The sequence below is a fragment of the Psammomys obesus genome, unplaced genomic scaffold (genome assembly GCF_907164565.1).
Source record: "Psammomys obesus unplaced genomic scaffold, mPsaObe1.curated_primary_1811, whole genome shotgun sequence".
Classification (NCBI taxonomy): domain Eukaryota; kingdom Metazoa; phylum Chordata; class Mammalia; order Rodentia; family Muridae; genus Psammomys; species Psammomys obesus.
In genome coordinates, this window is record NW_026593683.1 from 1 (window position 1) to 26,040 (window position 26,040).

Genomic DNA, 26,040 nt, shown 5'->3' on the forward strand with positions numbered 1-26,040 from the left:
AGAGCATTTGGGAACACATTTGTTGTCTTTTGATAACTTTTTTTTTTATTACTCAGAAAATGCATCCCTGATTCCAGTGACATTTTTATTGAAAAGGGCATGGTGGAGGTGGTGGGTGGGTGGAAATTCTGTGATTGAGTGTTTTGTTTTGTTTTGTTTTTCCCCAATGCCAGTCTCAGGATTTTATTTTTTAAATTAATATTTGAGATTTCCCATCCCTGGCTGGCTACAGAACTTTATCTAGAGCACTTTAAATTTATTGATATGGATTCACCTCATACCTTCTGTCATCTTCTTGAACTTGGTCTGTGGTTCCTGCTGTTCCAGAGGTTTGATTTTTAGCCTCTGCTCTGCTCTGCCCTCCTTCCCACAGCTGAGTGACACACATCTCTCTTCCTACAGCCCCGGTCTTTATCTTTGGCTCTGCCGTGGCGTTTGGTGCTATCTTTCTGAGTGTCTGTGCCTTTTCCCCCCAGAACAGACAAACCCTGGATGAATAACTTGATCATCACCTCTAAGAGGTGCAGACAAATGCTCAGAACATACTCGGAACTGCTGCACTTTGGTCCAATCCTGCACCGTCTTCTCATCTTGCAGTGTGAGAAGCACTGGACTGAATGACATTTCCACTCTGCCCACTCTCACTCTTCTATCCTGCCTGTTCTAGTCAGCCTGAGTTTTTTTAAAGACTTATTTATTATGAGTACAGTGTTCTGCCTACACGTATGCCTGCATGCCAGAAGACGACACCAGATCTCATTCTAGATGACTGAGCCACCATGTGGTTGTGTAAGACCTGGGGTCTCACAGCTCAGGAGTTCAAGATCGTGCCCTTCCCAGAAACTCCCCCAGACCAAGACTCGTTGCAAAAGTAAGAGGTTTATTAACCATTGTGCAATGGGGTCACCCCTGCCGGTCAGCAAAGAGTGGCACCGGGAGACAAAGGCCTTTAGGTTTTTAAAAGAAAAATTGCGGGAGATTTGAAGTTGCAGTTTTGGCAATTTAGGATTGGATGAGGAAGCTATAAAGTAAGATAATTGGTTAGTCTTAGGTGCTCAAGCTTGGCCAGTCCTGCCAAGTGTGGATGCAGCTGCAATTGAAGGTGGGGGTGGTTAGCTCATCCTTGAAGATTAGGGGCTGCAGACTTTTGGCTGGAGGTCAAAAGCTACTCAGAAGTCTAGGTTTGTTGCTAAGAAATGCTATCTCAAAGACAGGAGTTTTTCTTTTTGCTGAGTGAAGGTCATTGCTTGCTTGCCGTTTTTTCTATCTGTCCTCATAGATAGGGTCACATTTTTCCATTCTCTGGAAAGGTACTAAGAGGCTTTAGCTTAACCTAAACCTAAAACTCAAAACTATAGGCTTTAGAAGACATACAGGTTACAAAGTTAGTCTAACCCTTTCAGTTGCTGGGAATTAAACTCAGGACCTCTGGAAGAGCAGCCAGTGCTCTTAACCTCTGACCCATCTCTCCAGCCCTGCCTGTCCCATTCTAATATTTTTTCAGACTTTTATGACTTTATTTTCTGTCTCATATCTTCTGTGCATCTGTTGGTTTACTCAGGTACTTAATGGATTGCCCATCAGAGCTGGGTGTCAGAAGTGCAGGGAGCAGAAGCAGACCTTACTCCTACTCTCATAGAGCTTGGTGTCTAGTAGGAAATGCAGCTAGAAACACACACCATTAGTGCTAAGTGAAGAATTACAGTGAGCACAATCATGAGATTCCATAACACCCTGTGTGACTGGCTGGGAGACCCAGGAAGGCTTTCCTGAGAGAGCGGTGCTTGTGTAGAGCAGGAAAACACAGCATAAGCAGAGGAGGCCGCCCCTGCACTCTACAGCCATCATTTGCATTTGCATTTCCACTTAACTCCTTAGTTCCATCTTCTTCCTTCTCATGCTGAGTTATGCTTCCTACATTCTCTGTTATGGCCTAGAGCCCTAGCACATCAGCAGGGCTGCTGTGGCCATATGCTCAGTTGCAAATCTCTTCAGTCTTTTTACTCTGCCATTCCACTATTGAGCTTGATAGTAAAACCATTTTCTTCACTCTTCCAAAACTCGGTGGCCAGATTTTAAATTGTTCTCTATTACAGTAGGTCTGACTGTCCTGGAAGGCACTTTGTGGACTAGGCTGGCTTCAAACTCACAGAAATCCACCTGCCTCTGCATGAGCTACCATCGCCCATCCTGATGCTTCCTTCTTAAAAGCACTTCAAGGGCCCAGGAGATGTGTCAGCTGGTAAATAGTTGCCACACAAGTGTGAGGGCCAGAGTCTGGATCCCTTGCCCTTACTCAGAAAGCCAAGTGCAGCATCACATATCTATAATTCCAACAGTGGGCCAGGCCACCTTGTCTACCTGAATCAGTGATCTCCGGCTACAACGAGAGGCCTGCCTCAAAGTTAATCAGGTAGCTCGTTGATTTAAAGATGGAGGGTTGGGGTTGCTGAGATGGCACAGCAGGTAAAGGCATCAGCCCTTAAGCCTGACAATCCCTGGGACCCAGTTCAACCCTTGTCCCCTGCAAGTTGTTCTCTGGTCTCAGCATGCTTACTGTGGTGTGTGTGCACTTAACTGTAAAAAAAAACTTTTTTTATGTTAAAAAAATGTAAAAAAAAATTATTTTACATTTTTAAGATGTAAAAAAGCAAAGTGGAGTGATGCAGGAAGTCACACAGCCTCCATCCCTGTGGACCTTACCGGCATACACACACACACACACACACACACACACACACACACACACACACGGACATTCTATGCCATCCGGAAGCAGCCACTAGCCTGTCTCCTACAAGCGTTATTAGTTTTGCCTGTTTTTAAACTTTCTCTGCCTGGGGTTGTGCTGTAGGTAATGTGTTGTGTCTGGATTCTTTCACACGAAGTAGCGTTGAAGGAAATCCTGTGTTGCACGCAGCAGGGATTCATTTCTGCACTTGGCTGCATACAGGTGCATGGTCCAAGAGTGGCGTGGTTTAGCCAGCCTGCAGCCGATGGAAACTTAGGTCTCTTCCAGTTTGGTTGTGTTACGAAGAGACTTGCACAAATATTTTTGTGAATGAGATATGTTGTTGTTATGTTAGGCGCACACGTAGGAATAAGATTGTCATATCACAGAACATGCGTATGTTCTGTTTGGTAGAGATACTCCCCAACAGCTTCCCCAAAGCTTAACTTATGTTTTTGTGTAGTGGCTCAGAGAGAAAGTTAGGACAGCTGTATGCTTTCCACAGTGGTGTCCATTTTACACCATAGTCCTGTACTGGGCCTGTGGGACTTTGTTTTTGTGGTTTTACTTTGCATTTCCTTGACAAGTGATTGGCTTTTATTTCAGTTTTTTTTCCAAAAGAAAATATTTTACTATTATTTTTTAGATTATTTTTTTATGCACTTATGTGAGTATGGATATGGGCAGTGCCCTCAGAGGCCAGAAGAGGACAAGGCATTGGATTCACAGAAGCTGGGATTAACAGATGTGAGCTGCCTGATGTGGGTGCTAGGAATAGAACTTTGGTCTTCTACAAGAGCTGTGTGTGCTCTTAACTGCTGAGTCATCTCTCCAGCCAAAATGTAATAAATCTTATTTTTTTTTTTTCTTCTTGGTTTTTTGAGACAGGGTTTTTTTTTTTTTTTTTTTAAGATTTATTTATTATATGTACAGTATTCTAGCTGCATGTATGCCTGCAAGCCAGAAGAGGGCAGCATATCTCATTATAGATGGTTGTGAGCCACCATGTGGTTGCCAGGAATTGAACTCAGGGCCTCTGGAAGAAGAGCCAGTGCCCTTAACCGCTGAGCCATCTCTCCAGCCCCGAGACAGGGTTTTTATTTGTAGCCTTGGCTGTCCAGGAATTGCTTTATAGACCAGGCTGGCCTCAAACTTCACAAGAGATCTACCTGCTTTCGCCTCCCCTAGTGCTAGGATTACAGGAATGCACCACTGTACCCAGCTTTTTAAAAGTTCTTCCTTTTTAAAAATTTTAAACAATATTTTTAGTATATGTGCTGCCAAAGTGAGCACTATAAACAATATTTTTAAAAAGTGTTTATAAAGAAGTAGCTTAAACCAAAAAAGTTGACGTTCTTATTTTGAATATAACTTATAACTAGCCTTTTCATGTTTTACATCATATTTATTTCATGCTTAGTTTTGCAAAACATACAAATACTTAAGGTAGGAATTATGCACTAGAAAATTAGAAGGTCCAACCTAGGAGATAACAGATCAAACAAATAAATAAGCCATGTATTTCTTGACCTAACAGGGTATTATTACATCTTCAGCAACAGATTTTGCTGGTCCTGTGACCCCTTGACACAGTTCCTCATGTCGTGACCCCCACCCATATGCTTTCTTTGCTACTTCATGCTTAACTGTGACACTGTCATGAATCTTAATGTAAATATCTGTGCTTTCCGATGGTCTTAGGCCATCGTGTGAAAAGGTTGTTTGACTCCCCAAGGGGCTGTGACCCACAGGCTGAGAATTGCTGGATTAGAGCATCTTATAAGGCAAAGCTGAAATGGAAGGATGGTTTATTACCCTGCTCTCCTCCGACCTGCGGGCTCTGCCGCTGAAGCTGTGAGGACCCAAGCTGACCCGAGTGAAGAGCTGTGGAGGGCCTGATCTTTTCGCATTTGAAAGCACTGACAAGTGTCTTCTATTGCAGGTTACTCAGCGGTCGTTATGACCTCCCGGTTACGTGCGTTGGGTGGAAGAATTAATAATATACGAACCTCTGAGTTACCCAAAGAGAAAACTCGATCTGAGGTCATCTGCAGCATACGCTTTTTAGATGGCTTGGTACAGACCTTTAAAGTTAATGTAAGTTCTTCATCTTTTTTTTTTTTTTTTTTTTGCCTGCCTAAATCTTCTTAAATAGTTTTAAGTTCTTGGTTTACAGAATGAAAAAGGGATTAACTGAACAATGAAAGTTCGAAATTTCACATCTCAAATGGTGAGATGGGGCTGGGCATGGAAACTTTTGCCCCTGTCTCAATTCTTCTTAGGAATGTGAACCTGCTGCTGTCTTCCAGTGTTGATGTGTCTGGGATGTTGTCCCATCTCCCCCAACTCTCCCTAGGTAGATCTGGTCCTTGGATGACTATGTTCTATTCATGATTTATTAGAGCTCACGTGTTTTTAAAAATAGTAAAAATTGCTAGGATATAAGTGTCCTACTAAACTGTGAACCCGTTGAGGACAGGATGGGTGTCTTGGCACAGGACTGGGCAGCTGTCCTCTGTGGATGGCAGGACTCCTAAAGGCTCTGACTCCTGCTCAGAGCCCTTGATCTCAGGTCTTCACGTAAGCAGCTACCATAGGCAAGGACAGCAGCTGCCTCAGCTGGCTCCATACCCAGCCACCACCTATGCCTGGGACGTCTCCGGGTCTCTCAGTCCTAATGGTATCAATTCTAGCCCCAAGTCACCTGTGCCCCAGTTATTCAAATATGTGCAGAGAAAGAGAAAGATGGTAGAGGAGTTGGGCTTGGTACGGCACTTGGGAGGTGGACTCAGGAGGAGCAGAAGTTCAAGGCCAGCCTGGGCCTCATAGAAACACACACAGTGGGGTGGGGTTAGCCAGAAAAGGCCATAGCACTTAGACTTTAATGAAAACTGACAGACCTGCTGCAGCTACTAGTGCTCCCTCACCCCACCTTCGCCTTTGACAAGGACTTGGCTACATACTCGGCTGGCTGAACTTGCTGTGTACACTAGGCTGGCTGGAAATCTCAGAGACCTGTCTGCCTCTGCTTCCTAAGAGCTGGGCTTAAAGACTTGCACCACCACCCTTGTGGGTTTCCTCACATGTTCTTTCTCTCTTTCTCTTTTTCTCCCTCTCTCTTTCTCCTTCTCTCTCTCTCTCTCTCTCTCTCTCTCTCTCTGTCTTTGTCCCTTTCTCTCTTCTCACCACCATTAATGATTTTGGTGTAGGCAAAAGGCAGTTTTCAATTCTTCCAAACCAGGGCCAGGGGAGCTGCCCCATACTGTAGGCGTGAGAATATCTGTCCTCAGCAGCACTCATGGAGACTTATTTCCCAGCCTTTCTTCCCACTGTCCTGCTTCCCACTGTCCTGTTCTTCAGCCATTCTTTGCTCTACTGAAGATGGGAAGTGTTATTTATTATATCAAAAAGCTCAAGAAAGAGAAGGCTAAGATAGCTCAGTTGGTGAAGGTGCTTGCCACCAAGCCTAACAAGCCTTGGGACCCGTATGGTAGAAGGCTGGTACACCTGGAGCGGCATGAGCCCTGACGGAGGAGAGCCAGAGATGGGTGAGGTCAGAGAACGTCCCAGCAGGGATGGGGGTGGGAGGCCAGCTGGAGCCTCCTGGGTCATCCTGGGCACACTGGCCTTTACACTGGCCTGGAATTCAATATGTAGACCAGGCTGGCCTCAAACTCACAGAGATCCACCTGCCTCTACCTCTGAGTGTTGGAATGAAAGGTGTGTGCCACCACACCTGGCTTTGATCTGTTTTAATCCCTTTGGGAACTAACAGAAGTGAGCAGAATTGACACCTGAATGTTTGGATTCTGCCGTTCAGAGATGAGAGGCTCAGTTGAGCTCTGCTGTTGTGCAGATGCAAGTCAGATGGTCACGTAGCTCCTGGTTGATTTTGTGGGTATGCCAGGCACGGCGCCTCTCAGTGTCTGGTTCTCCGTGGCAAGGCAGATGTGGAGGGCTCCTTTGCCGAGCTGCAGGGAAGTGAGTGTGCCAGCGAGTCTTTGCCAGGTGTTCAATAAATTAGTTACCAATGACATAATAAACCAAAGGTACATGACTGACATTCCAAAGTGTCGAAGTAATAATTACAGTCAGGTGAGAAGATAGGAGACTGTCTCATGGGCTGTGGAGATGGTCAGAGGGTACCAGCATGGGGGTGCAGATCCCCAGCACTGGTCTACATGCTGGCTCTACCCCTGCACTGGGGTCAGGATAGGAGGCAGAGATAGAGCACCCCTAGGGCTCACTGGCCAGCCAGCATGGCTCAAAGCTTTAGGTTCAGTGAGAAATTCTGTCCCCAAAATGAGGTAGGATGTGAGTGAAGCTATTTCAGCGTCAGCCTTTGGCCTCCACACACTGTCTGAGTGAGCGTACCCATGACTACACACACACACACAAGTATCTGGTAACTTGTGGGAATGGGTGGGCTGTACTGTTTTTTACCCATGGAGACTCTCTTGTGACAGATGGTGCCAAGCCCAGAGGCTTTCAGGATAGACAGGTGGTGCATTCTGGAAACAGGCAAGCCTGTGTTCATGCATATCCCGTGGAGTCACGTGGAAAAAGTGGCTGCAGGAGTGTGCCCACGTTACCTCATTCTTCCCACCCTGGTCTCTGCGACCCACTTTCCCCACATTCCCCGCTCTCAGAAGCTCCCGGAAAGGGCCTCTTCTATACCTATTTCTGACTCGCATTGTCCAGAGTTAAATGGGTTGAGTTCAAAGCTCTCCCGGGAGGGCTACCTCCTAAAACAGAATCTGAAGTCTGCCGAGGCCTTGCTCCCTGCTGTCTTCATTGTTTCGCCCCACCCCCAGCTATCTTTTGTTTGTGCCGTCAGATTCAAACTGGGGCCTCCTAGAGAGATGGAAGGGGTGACAGTCCACCTTGTCATCCCTGTAAACACAGGGGGGTTCCCCTTCCCTGTCCCCGGGCAGACCCCATTGCGTGTCCTGTCCTCTAAGAAATCTGTCTGCTGTGTCTTGACCGGTTCAAAGCACTTGAGAGCGTTTGACAGTCCATGTTAGTCACCACCTCTGCAGCCAAGCGAGTAAAGAGGTGCTTGCTGTGGCACCATCCCAGTGCCCGCAGCAGGCTGTCCCATAAACACTGGTGCAGGCCTCTTGAGTCCCACCCGGGGGTGAAGTGTGGCTAAATGTCCCGACCGGCTTCTCACTTCAGATGACGAGAAGCAGCAGGGCAGATAATCCCACAGGCGGACACAGGCCAAGTCACTTTGAGGGTATTTTGGATGGCATTCGAGTATTTTTAGCTGTTAGTGGAGAGTTTTCCTCCTTGCACACCCTCTGGGCTCCTTCAGGGGAAGAAGCTGCAGCTGGGCCCCCAGCAGCCAACAGGAGCTGACCCGGGATTAGCATTTGCTGTGGGTAATCCGCAGCAGGTCATGGCGTGTTTACTGTATAATGTGTGAGTTTTCCAACTTCGAAGTCACTGGAGAACCTCAGCTAAGGGGTGGAAGCAACTTAAGAAAGCTAAGTTAAGCTCACAGAGCAATGGGTGTGCGCGCATGGGTACGTGTGTGTCTTCGAGTGCATGTGTGGGTCCATGCATGTAGAGGCCAAATTCTAAGAAGCCATCACAGAGTCTCATTGGCCTGCAGCTTCATTAGTCGGCCAGAATGGCTGGCAGGTGGAAGCCAGAGGCCGATTTTGGGTGTCTTCCTTCATTACTCTTTTCCTTAGTTTTATTTTTACAACATTCTATCTATATCTGTCTATCCATCCATCTATCTGTCATTTATCCACCTATCACCTATCTAATCCATTTTTTTTTTAATTTAAGATAGGGTTTCAGTGTGTTTGGAACTCGTTCTGTAGACCAGGCTGGCTTTGAATTCACAGAGATGGGCTTGCCCCTGCTTCCTGAGTGCAGGGATTGAAAGTGTGCACCACCATAAAGACTTATTTTTATTTCTGTGTCTGGGTGTTACTACTGCACATGCAATCAGAGGACAGAAGAGAGTGTTACACACACACACACACACACACACCACCACCACAACCACCACCACCACCATATAGGTAGGCATTGTTGACTGCCCAGCTTGCATGCTAGGAAAGGAACTTCAGTCTTCTGCAAGTTCCGGAAGCACTTAACCACCAAGTCATCTCTCCAGCCCCTTGCTTAGTTTTTTGAGACATGATCTCACTGAACCTGGAGCTTCCATATTTGGCTAGGCTGCTTGGCCAGCAAGTTCCAGGGATGTGTCTTCCCCACATACACACATGGGCTGTGGAGAATTGAACCCAGGTCCTCATGTTTGCAAGGGAAGCACTCTACTGACTTATTTTTCTCCTGAATTCCTAAGCTCCCCTAAATTCAGAGTGTCTCAGTGATATTTATGTAGTTTGTCTTAACCCTACTTCTGTGTCCCTCTTTGCAGCCTTGTAACTTGAAATTTATTAATGCTTTCGTTACTGTGGGAAGTGTATATTCATGAAATCAATGTTGTTACTTCTAGTTCTTGGTTCATTTTAACACTTTCTCCACTTGATGTTTTTAATCTAGAAACAAGATTTGGGCCAGTCCCTTCTGGATCTGGCATACGGTCACCTGGGCGTAACGGAGAAGGAGTACTTTGGCTTGCAACATGGAGATGACCCAGTGGACTCCCCTGTAAGTGTTCACATGTAAGATGTGCCATGTGAGTGCGCAGGGAGGCAGAAGCAGGCAGGTCTCTATGAGTTTGAGGGCAGCCAGTGCTACCCAGGGAAACCCTGGGGTGGGGGTGGATGGGCTGCTTGCCTGCTTGGGTTGGTTTCATAGCTGATGTTTTCTCACTCCACAGAGATGGCTTGAGGCAAACAAACCCCTGAGGAAGCAGCTGAAAGGTGGGTGTGATCTCACTTCAGTTGGTCTTCTCATCAGAGACTTATGGGGGCGGCAGGGTCAGGGAGAGATGCTTCAAAGCAGCCTTAAGGATCCCAGCTCTGCAGAAGGGTGAGAGGAGATGAGGCAGCTCAGAACAAGGGAGCAAGCGGATGAAGGATGATCTTTTCTAAGCCCAGAATAAGAAAGAAAGATAAAAGGGCTAGGGTGTTACTTAGTTGGTAAAAGTGCTGTCTGTACAAGCTTAAGGACCCAAGTTCGGATCTCAGCATCAACACAAAAAGCTAGGTACTGTGTTATATGCCCATAATCCCGGCACTGGGAAAGCTGAGACAGAGGAATTCCTGGACTTTGCTGGCTAGAGCATCGAGCCAAATGATGAGCTACAGGTTCAGTAAGAGACTCTGTCTCGAAAAACTAGATGGAGAGCAGTGGAGGACAATACTGATGTCAGCCTGTGGCCTCCTCACAGACATGCAGGCACCTGCGCGCACACGAGAGCACACACACACACACACACACACACACACACACACACACACACACGATCGCGCACATAAAAGGAAATAGACACAAACCCTCTTACTTTGTGATAGATAGACGCTGGGTTATTCATTGTGAGTGGGGTCCTGTGTTGCTCTCAGCTCCCACTGAGACAGCTACTCCAGCCGTGCTCAGCCTACCCTCTGGTCAGCTCTTCTCAGCCTGGCCTCCCTTGTGGCTCTCATTGGCCCTGATTGGTACCTGTTGTCCAGTCGACAGGACTTCCTCTGACTTGACCAATCTACAGGACTTCCTCTGGTCTCCTCCCTCTGAAGGAGATGCTTTTCTCCTTGTCCCTGGGCCCATCTCCTGCCACTCCTCAGGGCTCCACAGATATCTCCTGTTATCTGAAAGGAAGTGCTAACTCTCTCCTTCCCTCTCATTTCTTTGTTCCTTTGTGGCTGAGCACTCTTGCTGTTATTTCACAGTGAGGCATTTTTAACTGTCTCTCAGGACTGCAAGATAGGGGACCTTGACTGTATTCCTCTCTGGACCCTTCATGATTTTTGACACACAGGAGGTGGCCAGTCACGTGAGGTATAGGTAGCTGTTGTCTGTCATTCTTTGGCTGGTCCTTGCACCAAACACATCCCCAGTGCTCAGACCAAGGCAAAGCATTGTGCTAAGCCGGGGAAATGCAGTCCAAACCTGCTTTCAATCCTGTCTCATGGTCAACTGTAGAAGTAGAAAAGAGGAATCCCTGATAGTACTACGCACACACATATGCTCTGAGTCCACAGAAGAAACAAGAAAGACAAAGCTACTATGCCTGAGGCACCAGAATCACAATGGTGGAAGAGGGACACTAAATGGAAAAACTTTGCTACAGAGCTAGCGCCACCCACTGGCAGCTAGGTGTGTATACAGAGGCACCCACCCACCATTAAAGATTCTTTTAGTACCAGCCCAGAGGTGACAAAGGAAACAACTAAGAGATGGGGGGGGGAGGGGGGGCAGTTTGTCAACTAGAGTGGTAGAGCCACGATGAACCAAAGCAGAAGGCAAGATGAGCAGAAAGATCAGCCAGCTTGGCAGACCACAGAAGGACTTGAATTTCAGAGAGCCTGAAAGTACTAGGTGAGCCAGGAGACAGGACCTGGGCATATCTACCAAGTGCTAGAGACAGGGTGACATCAACAAGGTCTCCCCGTGTCTTGGCAACACTGTCTGATCTAACGCTAACATGTCTGATCTTCTATCAGACACACGGCTTGTTTTTATCCACACAAGCAAACAAGCCCATGGTGTTGAACGCAGAAGTCATATCTGAGTGACCTGCAGGGTGGCATTCAGGATCACAGTGGCCGCTTCCAGCTTTCCAGTTAAAAAAAAACGAGTCAAAGGCTTCAGTGCTACCAGATGTTCTGGTCTTCTCCCTGGCTGCCTGGTCCCCAGGGCCATTTGCGTCCCTGTGTCTGTAAAATATAACCCCTGACCCCGCAGGTAGCCATGGTGGTGTTTAAGTTCTAGATGCTACATGGAAGTGTTGAGCAGGCCTAAGCTACTATGTCAGTGTAAGTTCTACTGCAATTCTTTGTGAGTTTCATGGGTAGATGCTGATTTAAGACTCTTAAACATTCTTAATACAGATATCATTGTTTGAACAGGGCCTAAGGCAAACATCCAGCCGGAAGTGGGTGGAACCACAGTCTAATGCTATATCAGTACATTTGGTGTCTGTGGAACCTTCTAAACAGGAGTTATCTGAAACACTGTTTCAGATAAACAGTAGGTCTGAAACCGGGGCTTTTATAATGGAAAGTGTTGCGGTGGAGTGAAAAGTGCTCCCTTTATGGGAGAGTAGCAACTGTGTATGTTGACTTTTTTTTTTTTTTTAAAGGAAAAACCTAATTTGTTTTTTGAAAAATGTTGTAGGAGGTTTCCCCTGTACCCTGCATTTTCGAGTAAGATATTTTATACCTGATCCCAACACACTGCAGCAGGAGCAAACCAGGTAACGACCTTTTCCTCTTGAAGTAACTTCGTTTGGGTATGTCATCCCCAACCATCATGATCCAAGTAAAAACGGGGTTACAGAGACTGAAATTTTGATCAGCAGGTTTGCAGCCTGCATCCCTCAGCCCCATTCAGGTATAAATTTCCGGCGAGCGCATGGGCACCCTTTCTCTCTTCCCGCCTCTGGCTGCTGAGCGTTGTGAATACTGAGGACATGAAGTCAGTTCTTTCAAAACGGGCCTGGGGTAGAGCAGCCACGCACAGAGTGCACAGTATGAAAAATGTGGGGCTACCATGAAGTCCCTTGAGGATGACAAGGCTTAGCAATAACCAGAACTTTCCATCAGGTCCCCGTTGGCAGGGTGAGGAGGGAGAATGGGTTCTGGCTGGACCCAGCTTGTCTGCTGTGAATCAGCAGGTGCAGGAAGTTTGCGAGGCAGATAAGGGAAGGAGAGCAGTGATAGTGTTTACCCCGCAGGCTGTGCTGGCTCTGGTTGGTCCTGGCAAGTGGGTTTTCTGGGTGGGCAATCTGAGTGTGCAGGACGGGAAGGGTGCAGTGAGAGAGCCATTGCCTCGGGATGGAAGACTGTGCCAGCCACTTACCCTGCCTTGTGACCATGCTGAGCCTCTTGTTATATATCCCCTTGTTGTTCGTAAGGAGGGAAACTATCTCCCTGGGAAGAAGCAGAAGCTGTTCTGCATTATTGAATCCCATTTTATGGCAAAAAAAAAAAAAAAAAAAAAAAAAAAAACCCACCAAAGAGATGCCATTAACTCAGACAGAATTCTCTCTGGTTTTTTTCTTTATTTTTTTTTTAAAGACAGTTACACAACAATTTTAGCTTTTAATATGTTTACAGGCCAGTTGTTGGTTTATTACACTGTTTTTTCTTCTTGTGTATGTACTGTTTTTCCCCATAGAGTCGGGCCTTGGGGCTGGACTGTGTTTATCACTAGGGTAAATGTGAAGTCGGTGTAAGGGAGGCCTGGATGGCTCATTGAAAAGGCACAGTGAAGTGCACGCTGCTTTGAATCAGTTTGTTGCGTCCTCCACACCCGACACCCTCCCCCTTCACACAAACACCACATTGCTCTTTACCCTGGTGGACTCGGGACAGTGTTGAGATGCTCAGCCCAGCATGTTTTATCATGAGCCAACTGACATCATCCGCTGTCAGGATGTGTTTTAAACTACCTTACCAAAAGCAAAACCATCTAAAATAGCATATTTTATATTGGTTGGGGGATGCTTTGTAGTTGCATGAAGAGCTGGACACGCCTCTGATTGTGAGTAGGAGGCAGATGCAGGATGGCCCCTTGAGCTCAGCAGTTTGAGACCAACCTAGGCAACGTAACAGGACCCTGTCGCAAAAAGTCAAAATAAACGCCCTTGAAGAATTATGTGTGTACATGGTCATGGTTTCTTCTTTTTTTAATGACCATTGTGGCCCACTGAGTTGATTTTACTCAGCTTGAAAGGTTCCAGCTCATGTATGGTGTCTGTCACTGTCTACCTTATCTCTTCCCTAGGATGCTGGAGCCCTTGTGTGTGACACCCTAGATGCATGCTCAAGCTTCCAAGTGGAAAGGCTTGAGGGGGATGGTCCCAGGGCCAGCTAATCTCGTGGTCCCCTTCAGTTTCCTTCATGGCCATCATTCCTAGGGAATGGTGCTGCCCACAGCGGGCTGCATCCTCCCATATCAGTTAACTTAATTAAGGTTGTCCCCATACATTTGCCCACATGCCCACCTGATCCTGAGACTTTCTTCCTGGGTGATTCTAGCTTGTGTCATACTGACAGTTAGCCATCACAGGATCTGGATGGAATACACTCTCAAAGGGCATCAAACGTTTCTAAAGTTAGATGTGCCAAGTGTCTCCCACTGATAGCTCTCCTTTATTCTCAAGGGTACTTACATGTCTGTTGATTGTGAGCCTCCACACCTGCTGTTACTGATAAATTTAGATCATTCTAAGCAGCATTCCACTTACTGACAATCTCTAATTACAATTTGAGTTCCCTGAAGAAAATGACAAAGCCTCCTAAGTTTGGGATGCATTCTGTGATTCTTGTTTCTTCACATGTGATTCTGTGGGGTTGATTCAGATTTGCATTGCTACTGTTGATAATTTAAAAGTATGGGCTGATAATGCTTATTATTAGCCTCATAATTATTACGGCAGCATTATCTAACCTGATATCATACCAGCGAAAGACATAAACACCCGATAGATTCTAGAATAGCTTTATTTCACCTGGGGCAGGGCAGATGCTATCTAAGCTTCCTTTACCTCCCAAGCCCCCAGCCCACTCCATCTGCTCTAATCATTTCTCTCTGGGCTGCCTCCCATCCATAAACTCACAATACTTGCTGATGTTCTTCATCGCAACTGCTTTTCTCCATCCACACCAATCCAGCCGTGTGCCTCTCTCCACCATAACCCATCGAGGCTCCTCTCTCCCTCCCTTTCAGTACCTCCCTCCTTCCCAAGATCTTCTTTTCCTCCAAGCACACAAACTTTGCCACACCTCCCTAGCTTCTGCCCTGCCCAGGTGTGTGGTCATTTTTTAGTAACCAATCCACTTTAGATTAGGTGGAGGAAGGTTTTCTCAAGGACAGTTATACGTGAGAATGTGCTCGTAAGAGACAGCAGGCAGACCTCAGGAGGCAGAATAATTGACAGTCAAATACAAAGCAGCAGACCATGCTGTTACACTTTGCAAAGGACCAGGTGGCATTTGGTGAAGGATCTCTGCATGTTCATGGTCTCATTTATGCCCATCAGTGAAAGCCCAGATTTTTATCAGTAGATCATCCATAACTCTACCCTTCTTCTTTCTCCCAGTATCCTTCCAGGAGGAGAGAACGCTTAATTCTGGTTGAATGTTAGCTTGGATAAACATAGAAACCAACTAGAAAGGACTAGTTGTGTTCTCCTAGGTGGAAAAGATGATCCTGCTACTGAGTGGGCATGAATTAGCGCAAGTATTTTATTACTTTCTTTATTGCTGTGACTGAGTACTTAAGAAGCTACTTAAGGGTAGAGGACTTTGTTTCGGCTCACAATTCTAGAGGCTACAGTCCATCCCGGTAGAGGACATGGCCATGGGAGTGTAAAGCAGCTGATCACACGTACCCACAGTCAGGAAGCACAGATGAATACTGGTGTTCAGCTCACTTCCCTCTTTTTCTTCAGTCTGGGACCTCAGTCTGTGAGTTTGTGCTTCTCAGATTCGGGGTTGGGTCTTCCATCTTCAGTTAAACCTTCTGGACATGCCATCAGGTACATCCAAGAGGTGTGTTTTTATGGTGACTCTAAATTCAGTGAGGTAGACAAAAAAGGCTAACCGCTCATGCCTGTGTGAGTAATACTGTCTCTCAGTGCCCAACGTTCAGCACAGTGCAGAGTGCTGATAATTCTGTCAGAGTTGTGACACAGATCCTCGGCTTAGCAATGATTTTCATGTAAGCCACAGACATTGTTCTCATAGCATGTTTGTCCAAAATAAAGGAAGGCAAGCAAGCCAATCCATATAACCTCTGAGCCTCATTTCCCCAGATTGGTAATTCTGGCTCTAGAGAGTTTGTTGAGATGTACAGTCTCTAGGTCTGCTTAATTTTGTAGTGTGATGTTTTCAATTTGCAGGTTCTTTATCATAAAATTTTAATAAGTTAAAACAGAGAAGGTGTTAGAACCTCACAGATTGAGTGGAAGGCTGAAGTGAGGAAGAAAATCTCAAGACTACCAGGCACTCAGCCCCAGACTGCAGATAGGAGGTTGCAGTGCAGTTTGAAGCATCCAGGTCTCAAAGCAGCCAGCTCTCTGACCTTTCTCAACCCCAAGGAATATGAGACTGGTTTGTTTAAATTGCCAGAGTGATCTCTCTCCCGCCCCCAGCACCTCTGCGCTGTCTGTATTAGCTTTCAAGAGGTTTCCCTTTTGTCATCTTTGGCCAGACCCTGGAATGTCAATCCCGCTTGAATCTGGGTTTTAAAAAAGAGTGGTAGATAAGAGCCAAGCGTCACATGTATGCCGCGTCCCTAAATATAAATGCCTCCACAGTGCTTCCTGGCCTTCCCAGGGCTGTTGATGTTGGCTTCCTTCTCCTTGTCCCAGGGCAGAGATTCAGCCTGCTGGGCAGAGGGGCCTGGAGTGGTTTGCCCCCAAGGACAACTCTGGGCTTTCAGAGCTGACTCTGCTGCAGGTCCTGGCAGTGAGGCTACCAAGACTTTTGCTCCAGCACCCGTAGTTCTTAGGCTACAGGAAAAAGCCCAGCTAGGTGCTGAACTCCAGCAAGGTGTGGTCTCCACAGGCCCACTTCTTAGCAGTCTCGCACAGAGAAATGGGGGGGGGGGGTGCCGGCGCGGTGTTTAGAGCAGTGGCCCGTGAGTGTGCCCGGGCAGCTTGTACAGAATGCTGTGGGTTCCCATGCCTAGTTGAGGGCCCATGCAGCAGGTGGGACACCTTTGGTTCCCACCCCATCCATCTCCTCAGCCCTCCCTAGCACAGAACACCTAGGCGGTTTGCAAACAGGTAACATGTTTCTGCATATATTCTGCTTTTCAAATGTGCATATTTGCTGTTGTTCCTTGATTATTGCGTCTTGAGCGTTCCTTAACGAGCTCCTTTGTTTCCTAGGCACTTGTATTTCTTACAACTGAAGATGGATGTTTGTGAAGGAAGGTAATGAGAATTATGCATTATTTTCCTGTCAGACTAGCCAGATTCCTGGCTTTAATCTAATGAGTGTACATTCCTGGCAGCAGTTCTCAAATTAGCCTGTATATTAGGCTGTTTTCAACTCCATCTTGGTTTGCAGAAACTCATGATCGAGAAACTTCATTCCACTTTCCTACAGTTTTATTACAAAGCATACAGTGATCTCTCTGGTAAAGACCTGGGGAATTTTAGAGGGGAAGGAAAGACTCTGAAAATAGGCTTCAGTTCAGATAGAAATAGGTGTAAGTTAGCCACTGGTGTGCCCATGGTACTTACGGGTGATTCATCTTCTCTCTGGAAGGAATTGTGTTCAGACATGAGCATCTGCTTGAGTCATCATTCTGGGTGTATTCAGGCCATTTCAGTGCTTGGAAGGTATCTGAGAATGGCCAGAAAAGAATTAAAATTCCAAGCCCCCAGAACTCCTTCTTCCAAATACTTATTGTATCTTCTTTTTAATTTTTTAAATGCATGAATGTGTATATGCATGTGAATGTGTCCATATGTACATGTATGCACGATAATACATGGGTGGAGTTGGTTCTCTCCTTCCACCTTTACATGGGTTCTAGGGATTGAACCAGGCATATGGAGCAAGCGCCCTTATCTACTGAGCCTTCTTGCCTGCTGGACCCTTTGCTTATGAAAAACAAAAAACAAACAAACAAACAAACAAACAAAAACCCAGCAGTAGGAAAAGAGCCCCATCTACTTCAGTTCTCCTCAATCCCACATCCTGCTGCACCACAAGGAGGCTGGCAGTCGAGGCTCGTGACATGAGACAGGGAGCCCATGAAGCAAGTGAGACCAATACAGGCAGCAGGAATCACAATTGGCATAGGATTTCAGGAACTCTTCTGCTACCATCCATGGCCTAGAAAAGTCTTTGTGCGGTGCTAGGATTAGCCAAATTTAAGATTGGTGGAGAAAAGAGAAGTCGGATTTCCCGGGACATCAGGAAGGCCCTCCCATCCCTCATTTCAGCTGGAAGCCATATGTGGTTTACTTGCAGGAAAACAGAGCTGGGGACAGGGGGAAGGGGGTCTTTTCATGCCCAGTGGAGGTGAGTATCTCACGTCCAGCATGCGGAAGTGAGTAGCTGCAGGGTCTTAAAGCAGGCTACAGGCTGATAAGAGATATGCGTGGTAGAGATGGTGTCTGTGTGCCCTAGGAGAGACTGGAGGAGATCAGGGTTTCCCTCTGCTACAGTCCTGCCAGCCAGGGACAGGAGCCTCCCTGAAGGGGCTGGCAGAACTGTTGAGTGAGCACAGAGTACAGGATCTCCATGAGTTCTGTCTCCTTTTCCCAAAGCAGTGGTACTTCACTTCTCCAGCACAAGCTATAGAACAGTGGGGGGAGGAGGGGTTTCCACATTTCCGAGGTTGCCTCTTCAGGACAACCCCATGTTGAACTGCTGGACTCCCCTCTTGAGCTGCTCTTTGCAGTCAGGGAAACCTGTTCCCTATAAGCACCCTTATATACAGACACTTTGTTTTTTTTTTTTTTCCCATAAATACTGTTATTTATGGAAAAACAGTATTTATGTTTTTTCCATGAATACTGTTAAATACTCCAAACTCCGGTGCTACGTTGTCCTCCTTTTTGCTTCTTCAAGACCAAGGTACCCTTTGGAATTTCCAGATGGTTAGTAGGACTCTGCCGCCTGGAGGAGATTCCGGTAGGCCCTCACCGCCCGCCCTCAAGCTCATCTCAGGTGTGTCTCAAGCCATCTGTGGCCACAGGTGTTGTCGTGCAGTTAGCATTTTCTCTGAGATTTCAGATCTTCTGACTTGCTTGAATAGTCAGTGGTAGCCAGAACTGGGGGACCACCTCTTCTCGGCAGAGACGGCTCAACCAGGGCAGTCACCTGACACGTAGAGGCCTGGACCACAGAGAAAGAGAAGTATGCAGAAGAGCATATGGAAGGCTGAGAGGAGAATCCAGGCTGTCATTCTTCTGTGCCGTGTTCCATGTAGTCTGAGCCTCCATAGCTGTTTCTAGGCTGTCCCTCAAGTCCGTTCAGCTGTCTGTCTTCTAGCAGAGGCATTGGCTAGATGTTAACGTGAAACTCTTCTTAGTAAGGCAGTAACAGCCTGTTCACCACGTATCTGTCTACCTGCTCTCCTAAAAATGCTGTGGCTCAAAATGGATAGACAACGGGGAATCCTAGAACACATCCACAGACTCAGAGAGGCACAAGTGGCCGCAGTGGTCCGGGGCCTTCAGGTGGGGAATGCTGCTTCTGTGTGCACCTTCAGAACCAGCAGGAGTCCAGGGGACAGACAGGGAAACTGTTGGGGCCAACCAGATTAGACTGGCAAATGGGATGACTCACACGTAGGAACTTCATGGGCTGCCATGGAAACTACATGTTCTCAGCTTGCCCCGGGGCTGGAAGATGGTTTTAAAATCTCCTTGCCTCCCAGTATTGCTGGTAAGGATGGCTCCCTTTCCTAGTCGCTGCCCCTAGGTTTTTCCGGCCCATTCCTCCATTCAGCAGTGACCCTTGCTCTAGTCCTGCTGGCGGAGCTCTTGAGCAGAACAGAGTCAGGTCTGAATGGAGAAAAGAGCTCTAAAGGCAGGTAGCATCACTGAGAACAAGCATTTGGAAGGACAGTGAGTTGAGATGGAAATAAGAACAAATTCAGGCCGGGGCTGTGAATTTCTAGTGGGTGGCAGAAAACAGGCAAGCAGGTATTTGAACCCTGTCAACTTCAGCAAAGTCAGTAGTTAGTAAATTAAGTACTATAACTACAGAACTGCAAATGTTAAAATGCAGAATGCCCTTTTTTTTTTTTTTCTCCCTTCTAGTTTTCTCTTTCATTACCATCCCAGAAAGGCAGTACCTAAGAATCCTAGAGTCTCCAGGAGGTAGCCAAAGCCCTTCAAAAAAAATCTCAGGTCTTTACTGGAAAGAATGGAAGGCTGTGTGTTTACCTCAGATTCCATTTTCTCACATTTCCTCTTAGAGTATGAGCTGTCTACTGTCAGACCATTTGCTTTCTGGTATTTACAATTTCTAATAGTTACAATTTTGAAGCAAAAGTTACTATTTTTTTTATTTATCGTCAAAAAAAAAAAACAACAAAACTTTAAAGTATTCCATGTGCCATCCAAGATGGATTTGTATTGTAGTTGCTTTTAAAATTCACGTTGTTCATTAACAGTTAATGAAGAAAAGAAAGCTATGGGCTATCTGTGATTTATGAGTGTCTATGGTTCTTCTGACTTACCTAATCCTTATTTCTCCTGACAGGTTAACCTGCCCTCTCAACTCAGCGGTGGTTCTAGCGTCCTATGCAGTACAATGTAAGTCCTGAGGGAGGCTAACTAGGTGGCGGCCACTCAAGGGAGCAAGCGTATCAAGAAGGCCACCGGCTGCTCTCTTTGGCCAAGTCTCTTAGACCCCAGGATGCCTGGCATGGAGCACATCTCTTGCTGTCTTATAAGAGTAGAACTTTTAACCTGAGCCACACTGTCTCCTTGGGGATATCAGATGGACAGTGGTGCTGGGGGACGGAGTGTGGCATTTCTTTTTCCCCAGGGAGCTATGAAACAGCAGACGGCTACAACTGGCTTTTTCCAGAGCCTCTGCCCAGGTATTTGGATCTGGTTTGTGTACAAACCCCAGTGGAACAATGTTTATATCCCTCACCTCCTCTGCAAATGAAGCCAAGGCCTGGCTAGGTTAAGGAATTTGCTGGAAGGTACTCCTGCTGCTTGCTTGATGCCTGTCTGAAATGCTACTGAGATCTTACAAATTTCTCTTCAGAGCTTCAGTGTAGCTAATGGGTTACAGTGGTCTATGACCATTCAGAAGCAGAATGATCACGAGTTCAAAACCATCCTCAGCTCCATGGTGAGTCTGAGGCCCTCCTTAAAAATATATTTATATGAAGAAAATAATTTAATGTTAATGTTTTATTTAGCCCATTAAAATGTTTGTTTTAATATATAGTCAACATAAAAATGAATGAGCAATTTTTGTGGGGGTTGTTTTGTTTTGTTTTGCTTTCCTTTGCTTTTTAACTAAATCTTTAAAATCCAGCCTTGGTTTTGCAATTTGCACATTTTTCAAGTTGAACAAGCCACACTTAACTGCAGATGCCACAGTGGATAGAATGTCTGGGTAAATTTTCCACCAAGGCTGTTTTAAACTACGGAAAAGATCTCTCTGCTCCATGTCAGCAAAACTTAATTAAGCATATTTGGTGTCCTGTCCCTTGAATGGTGAGATTCCACTTTGCCATTCATTAGCTGTGCCAGCACAGAGCACCATGTTGCTTGTGTGGAATCACACAGCGTAGCGTAAGACATACACACACCCCATTCCAGAAGCCTCAGTCAACAGCACGGCAGGTAGCTGAGAAAGCAAGATCTCAGAGCAGGTGCAGGCCAAATACCTATCTTACTGTGGCCTCAAGAAGCATGATAGCGAAAAAGAAAGAAAGGGAAAATTAGGGGGAGGCCCCAGGTGCACTTCCTCCCTTAGCAACCAGGACAGAAACAAGAGAGGTATTGACCGAGGCTGGTGCCCACAGCTTACCTGCCTACCACATGGAACCAGAGAATGGGGGAAAGAGGATATTGGGAGTGACCCCATGATGTTGAGCGTACAGCAGGCCTCCTCACTGGTGAGGCCCACCCATCAGCTCATCTCAGCAGCCTCCTCTCCTCATGACAGGAAGCTCTTTCGTTTCCTCCTCCAGGACAGACCAGTGTGGTGCATCCACACAGGGAATGGTTGTGTATGACTTTTCCTGGAAAGAACTGACCAAGAGACAGGACAACAATAGACCAAAGAAACCATTCCACCCAAGTCCACTTCTGGGTCTGTGCTTTAAAGGACTGTGGCTGACTGCATCATCAAAGTCCCACCCTGCATGGATGATGATCGCCCCAAAGCTGCATGAGTGGGGTGACCCCCAGTTAACATTCCACCTTCTGAGACCAGGAAGAGCTGGGGTGGGGAGAGTGAGTGGCTGGACTCTGAAGTGAAGGGCTAATAAAGCTCCTCAAGCCTTCTAGGAGGGAAAGTTATAGGCCCTGTCTTGGGAGGCTCTGAGACAGTAGTTACAGCTGCTATGATTAAGATGATGTCAACCGTGTCGTAAAAGAGGGCAGTGTGCTATGACCCATAGCCAGAGTCAGCATGTCCTCATCAATCTCTAGATTTGTGGCTCCCATTTCTCCTCGGCTGATCAGCCACCAGCAGGGACTTGAAGCTGGATGTTCACAGCTGGAGCTGTGGAGCTGTGGGCTGGGGAGCAAGACTCGAGGTAGGAGAGAATTGTGCTCAGGGTAGCCTTACCCTATTCACGTGTCCTTGTGGTTCACCCGGCTGAACCTCACAGGGCTTCCTGCCTGTGAGTGGAGGCATCCCTGGTACTTATGCACTATGGCTGCTTCCAATTAAACAGCATGCTTGAAGTTGGCCTATAGCCAACAATTCCTTAAAGCTGAACCAACACCAGCTGAGTCAGTGAGAACAGGAATGGAAATCATGTTGTCTGGGTCTTGGCTTTTCCTCTTGTCTGCATGACTTGACCTTACAGGCCTGGTGTGACTAGAAGACGCAAGACTAGAAGTGTCCGTTCTACTTTATAGGGCTGTAGGGAAGAGAACATGAAACACTGTATGAAGAACTCTTCGCTAGTCTTAACTCTTGCTGTCTTTTCTGTCAGTCCAGAAAAAAACTGTTAAGTTGTTTATAGGGTGGGCAAGATGATTACTGCATAAAAGCACTTATGGCCAAGCCTGGAAGCCTGAGTTCAGCCAATGTACCCACAGTGGAAGGAGAGAACTGACGCCTGAAAGCTGTCATCTGACCTCCACATGTACCATAGAAAATTAAAATTAAGTTTAAAAGTTGCCTGTGATAAATGATAAGCTATAATTAGAGAAAAATTAGAGCCCTACATTTAAGACATCCTGTTTCAAGCGTTGCTGACAGGCTTCCCACTGACCCTAAAAGGTATAAAATGGCTGAGGTAAAGAACCATGCGTTGCTGTCGTACTAATAAATCATGTGTTGTCAGATGGTTTGAAGTATAAGGTCTTTACATTCTTCAAGCCTTGATAAAAAAAATATATATATATATGTGTGTGTATTTGCATACTCTGTGTACATTCCTTATAGGACTAATTCTTAGATATAAAATTAGTGGCTCAGAAGGTATACTAACTACATTTTGTCAGGTTGTTCCAAGATGGGTGTCTAGTGTTTAGGTCCTATCTGTGATCGGCTCTCTGGAGCAGTTTCTTATTAGATTCAAAAGTACAATGTTTGAGAGGTAAAATACTTTGTGCCCAGTGGCTGAAGAGTGCTGCTGTCTAGCAGCAATGAGGCCCAGGAAAAGAAGGTTTGGAAAGTATATAGTTACGCCATAATGTTTTGGGGGGAGAGGAGGAGAGTCTAGGAAAGCATCAGAGGAATGAGCCCCAAGAATAGGCTCCAGGATCAGGTTAGAGCTAGAATAATGGCAGGACTTACCCGTGGGGCCGGATTGATGGCTTGAAACATGGGTGCTTGGGATCTTGAGTTTAGTAGGGCATGTGGTCAGCAGGTAGAAGACAGGCCCCTTTGGTAAGAGTGTAGGGATGCAGGCCCTGCCTTTTGTTCTGTCTTCTTGTCTGTTTAATAATAGTCACTTGTGTTTTGGGGCATGTAGGGACCATTTGCTCAAGCCCTCCACTGAGATGATGTCACTGACACGGGTCCCCGGGCCCCCCCAGGCTTTTGCAAATGTGTATAACTGTGTCTGTTAAATGTTTCCCCCTAGTGGTTATCTCAGAGCTTTGCACAGAGTGGCACATAAGATGTCAAGTGGAAACACACACACACACACACACACACCCGAAGGAAGGTTCTTCGCTGGTCTTTGTTGATCAAAATGTTTGTTAGTGACTTTGCTAAAGCAAGAAGTTTATAGTTTGTTCCTGTCGAATGGAAGCTGGGTTAGGACAACTAGCTAACCGGATGAACAAACATGATTCCGAAGGCCCTCCATGAGCTAATGAAAACAACAGGAAGATTAAAGAGGTTTCTGCCTTTAGACTTGGGAAAAGCATTTGCAGCACTCTGTTGACCCTTCAGGGCATCCAGAGAAGACTTAGCAGCTCCCTGGACAGACAGGCAGGGGAAGTAGGCTACAAACAGATCCCTATCACCTAGGCCTTCACTCTGCTGAAAACAGCCTGTGTTAGGGGTGGGTCCCCTCTCCCTGGCTCTCAGTTGTTCCCTTCTTCATGTGAATGCCAGTGAAGATACATTGCTTCCTCGCTGGGTGCCTGTAAGAACATCCTAGTGGTATCTTTTTAAGCGCACTATTGTGAGCTTAACCACGTCCGCCCCTCACCTGCCACCCTTGTACTTACATGGAATTTAGCCCTAAGCAGAGGTTCAGATTAGAAGCATGGAATTGGAAACTGAAGAGGAGCTGATTCACGCAGCTCAGAGCTTGACAGAACTGTTCCCACAGGAGATATTTCTTGCAATGTTATCGATGCTTGTTGATGCAGACCTTACTGAAGAGGCAAGGCTAATTATGATTTTCCCTCATTGTGTCTCAATAGCTCATTTTGGAGACTTTAATTCTTCCATACATCATCCAGGCTATCTTGCCGACAGCCAGTTCATACCCGATCAAAATGATGACTTTTTAAGCAAGGTGGAGTCGCTCCATAAACAGCACAGGTGCGGGGACTGGGGGAGGGGGGCTTAGGAACTCAGTCTGGGTGTCTATAGATAATGCATCACTTTGTGTTTGATGCTCCCTGGCCTGCCTATGTTTTTTTTGTTTGTTTGTTTGTTGGTTTGTTTGGTTTTTTTTGTACCTTTAAGCTGGGATGGTAGCAAATATATATTTAGCATCACGTGCGTTTTTTTGTGAAGCATAAAATGCAATAGAAATTGAGGGTGATAGCTGGGACATTCCCCCTTCGAGATGCCACAGACATTAGTTAATTCCTCAAGGAAATGCCCATTTTCAGTCTGATGGATTGGCTTACAAGCTGATTGACCCAGACATACCTTTTAGCTGTTTACCCCATTTAATAAAAAAAAAAAAAAGACCATTCCCTCAGGTATTGTTGAGTGGAGAGGCAGGTGGACTGGAGAGCTGACAGGGTGGGTAGTCCAGGATCCAAACTGCTTTTCCTCCATGGAGGGAATTGCCTTGGGCCAAGCTTTGCCTCTAACAAATACTTCCCACTCCCAGCCTCTCCTTCCTGCTCCTCATGTGACTCAAAGCTACTGTGGCAGCTGTTCTGTTCCCATTAAATGAGGACCATGCTGACCCAGGCCAGCTCTTCAGAGACATCTTATTTCTCGGGAAGGCCATAAAAACAAAGGGCAAGCCACCAGCGTACCTTGAGGGCTCTGCCAGCCCTCTCTCCCGGAATTGCTCCTGGGACAGAAGTCAGCGTCCGAAAATAGCACAGGCCCACTGGGTTTTGAAGCGTGAGGACACTGTTGAGAGAATAGACAAGCAAAAAACGATGAAAGATCACCTATTAATTGAGCAACCTGGCTCCTTGAGGGCAGGCGTTTTGAAAGGTGATAGATAGTTTTCACTGTCTGAAGACCTCTTTGAGAACCCACTAAGTGGGGAGTGTCTCTTAGTAGAAATCCAAGGGGTCTAGAGGTCAGATTCCATAGACAAGAAGAAAAACCTGCTTCATTAGAATTTAAAGTTGGAGTGCTTACGGGGGACAAGGACAAAGCCTTTAGTAACCCTTAGTAACTATTACGGAGGGCTTTTACCGTGTTTTCCAGGTATTTTTAATTTTGAAGAGCTCCAGTGAATGTTCTTCACCTGTTAGGTGAGTTTTGCATCTTCTCTTCTCTTCTGCAGTGGGCTAAAGCAGTCAGAAGCCGAATCTTGCTACATCAACATAGCTCGGACCCTTGACTTCTACGGAGTGGAGCTTCATGGAGGCAGGGTATGTACCCTTTAGCCCAGAAACTGTGGTTTATTTTTAATTATGCAAGTGTGCAAACTTCCTTGGGGAATGGTTTCTCTCCCATGGTAACAAATAAAACCTTTAAAAAGATACTTGGGGGCTAGAGAGTTGGCTCAGTGTTTAAGAGCACTTGTCCTTGCAGAGGACCCGGGTTTGATTCCCAGAACACACATGGAGGCTTACAGCCTAGTTGGGAACCAGGCATGCATGTGGTACACAGACAAACATGCAGGCAAAACACTCATGCACACAAAATAATAAATTAAGCAAATCTAAA

The 26,040-nt window shown here is 46.3% G+C and overlaps 1 protein-coding gene across 1 annotated transcript; it reads left to right on the plus strand.

Annotated features, from left to right (window-relative positions):
- Positions 1-4,674: 4,674 nt before the first annotated feature.
- On the plus strand, positions 4,675-25,742 carry LOC129684195 (tyrosine-protein phosphatase non-receptor type 3; the record flags this gene model as incomplete). The annotated part of the gene is given in 8 exon segments (XM_055617268.1): positions 4,675-4,828; positions 9,257-9,364; positions 9,537-9,579; positions 11,996-12,074; positions 16,719-16,763; positions 20,056-20,108; positions 24,375-24,495; positions 25,655-25,742. Coding segments are annotated over 8 exon segments (675 nt in total), but the record flags the coding sequence as incomplete, so codon positions are not given.
- Positions 25,743-26,040: the final 298 nt, after the last annotated feature.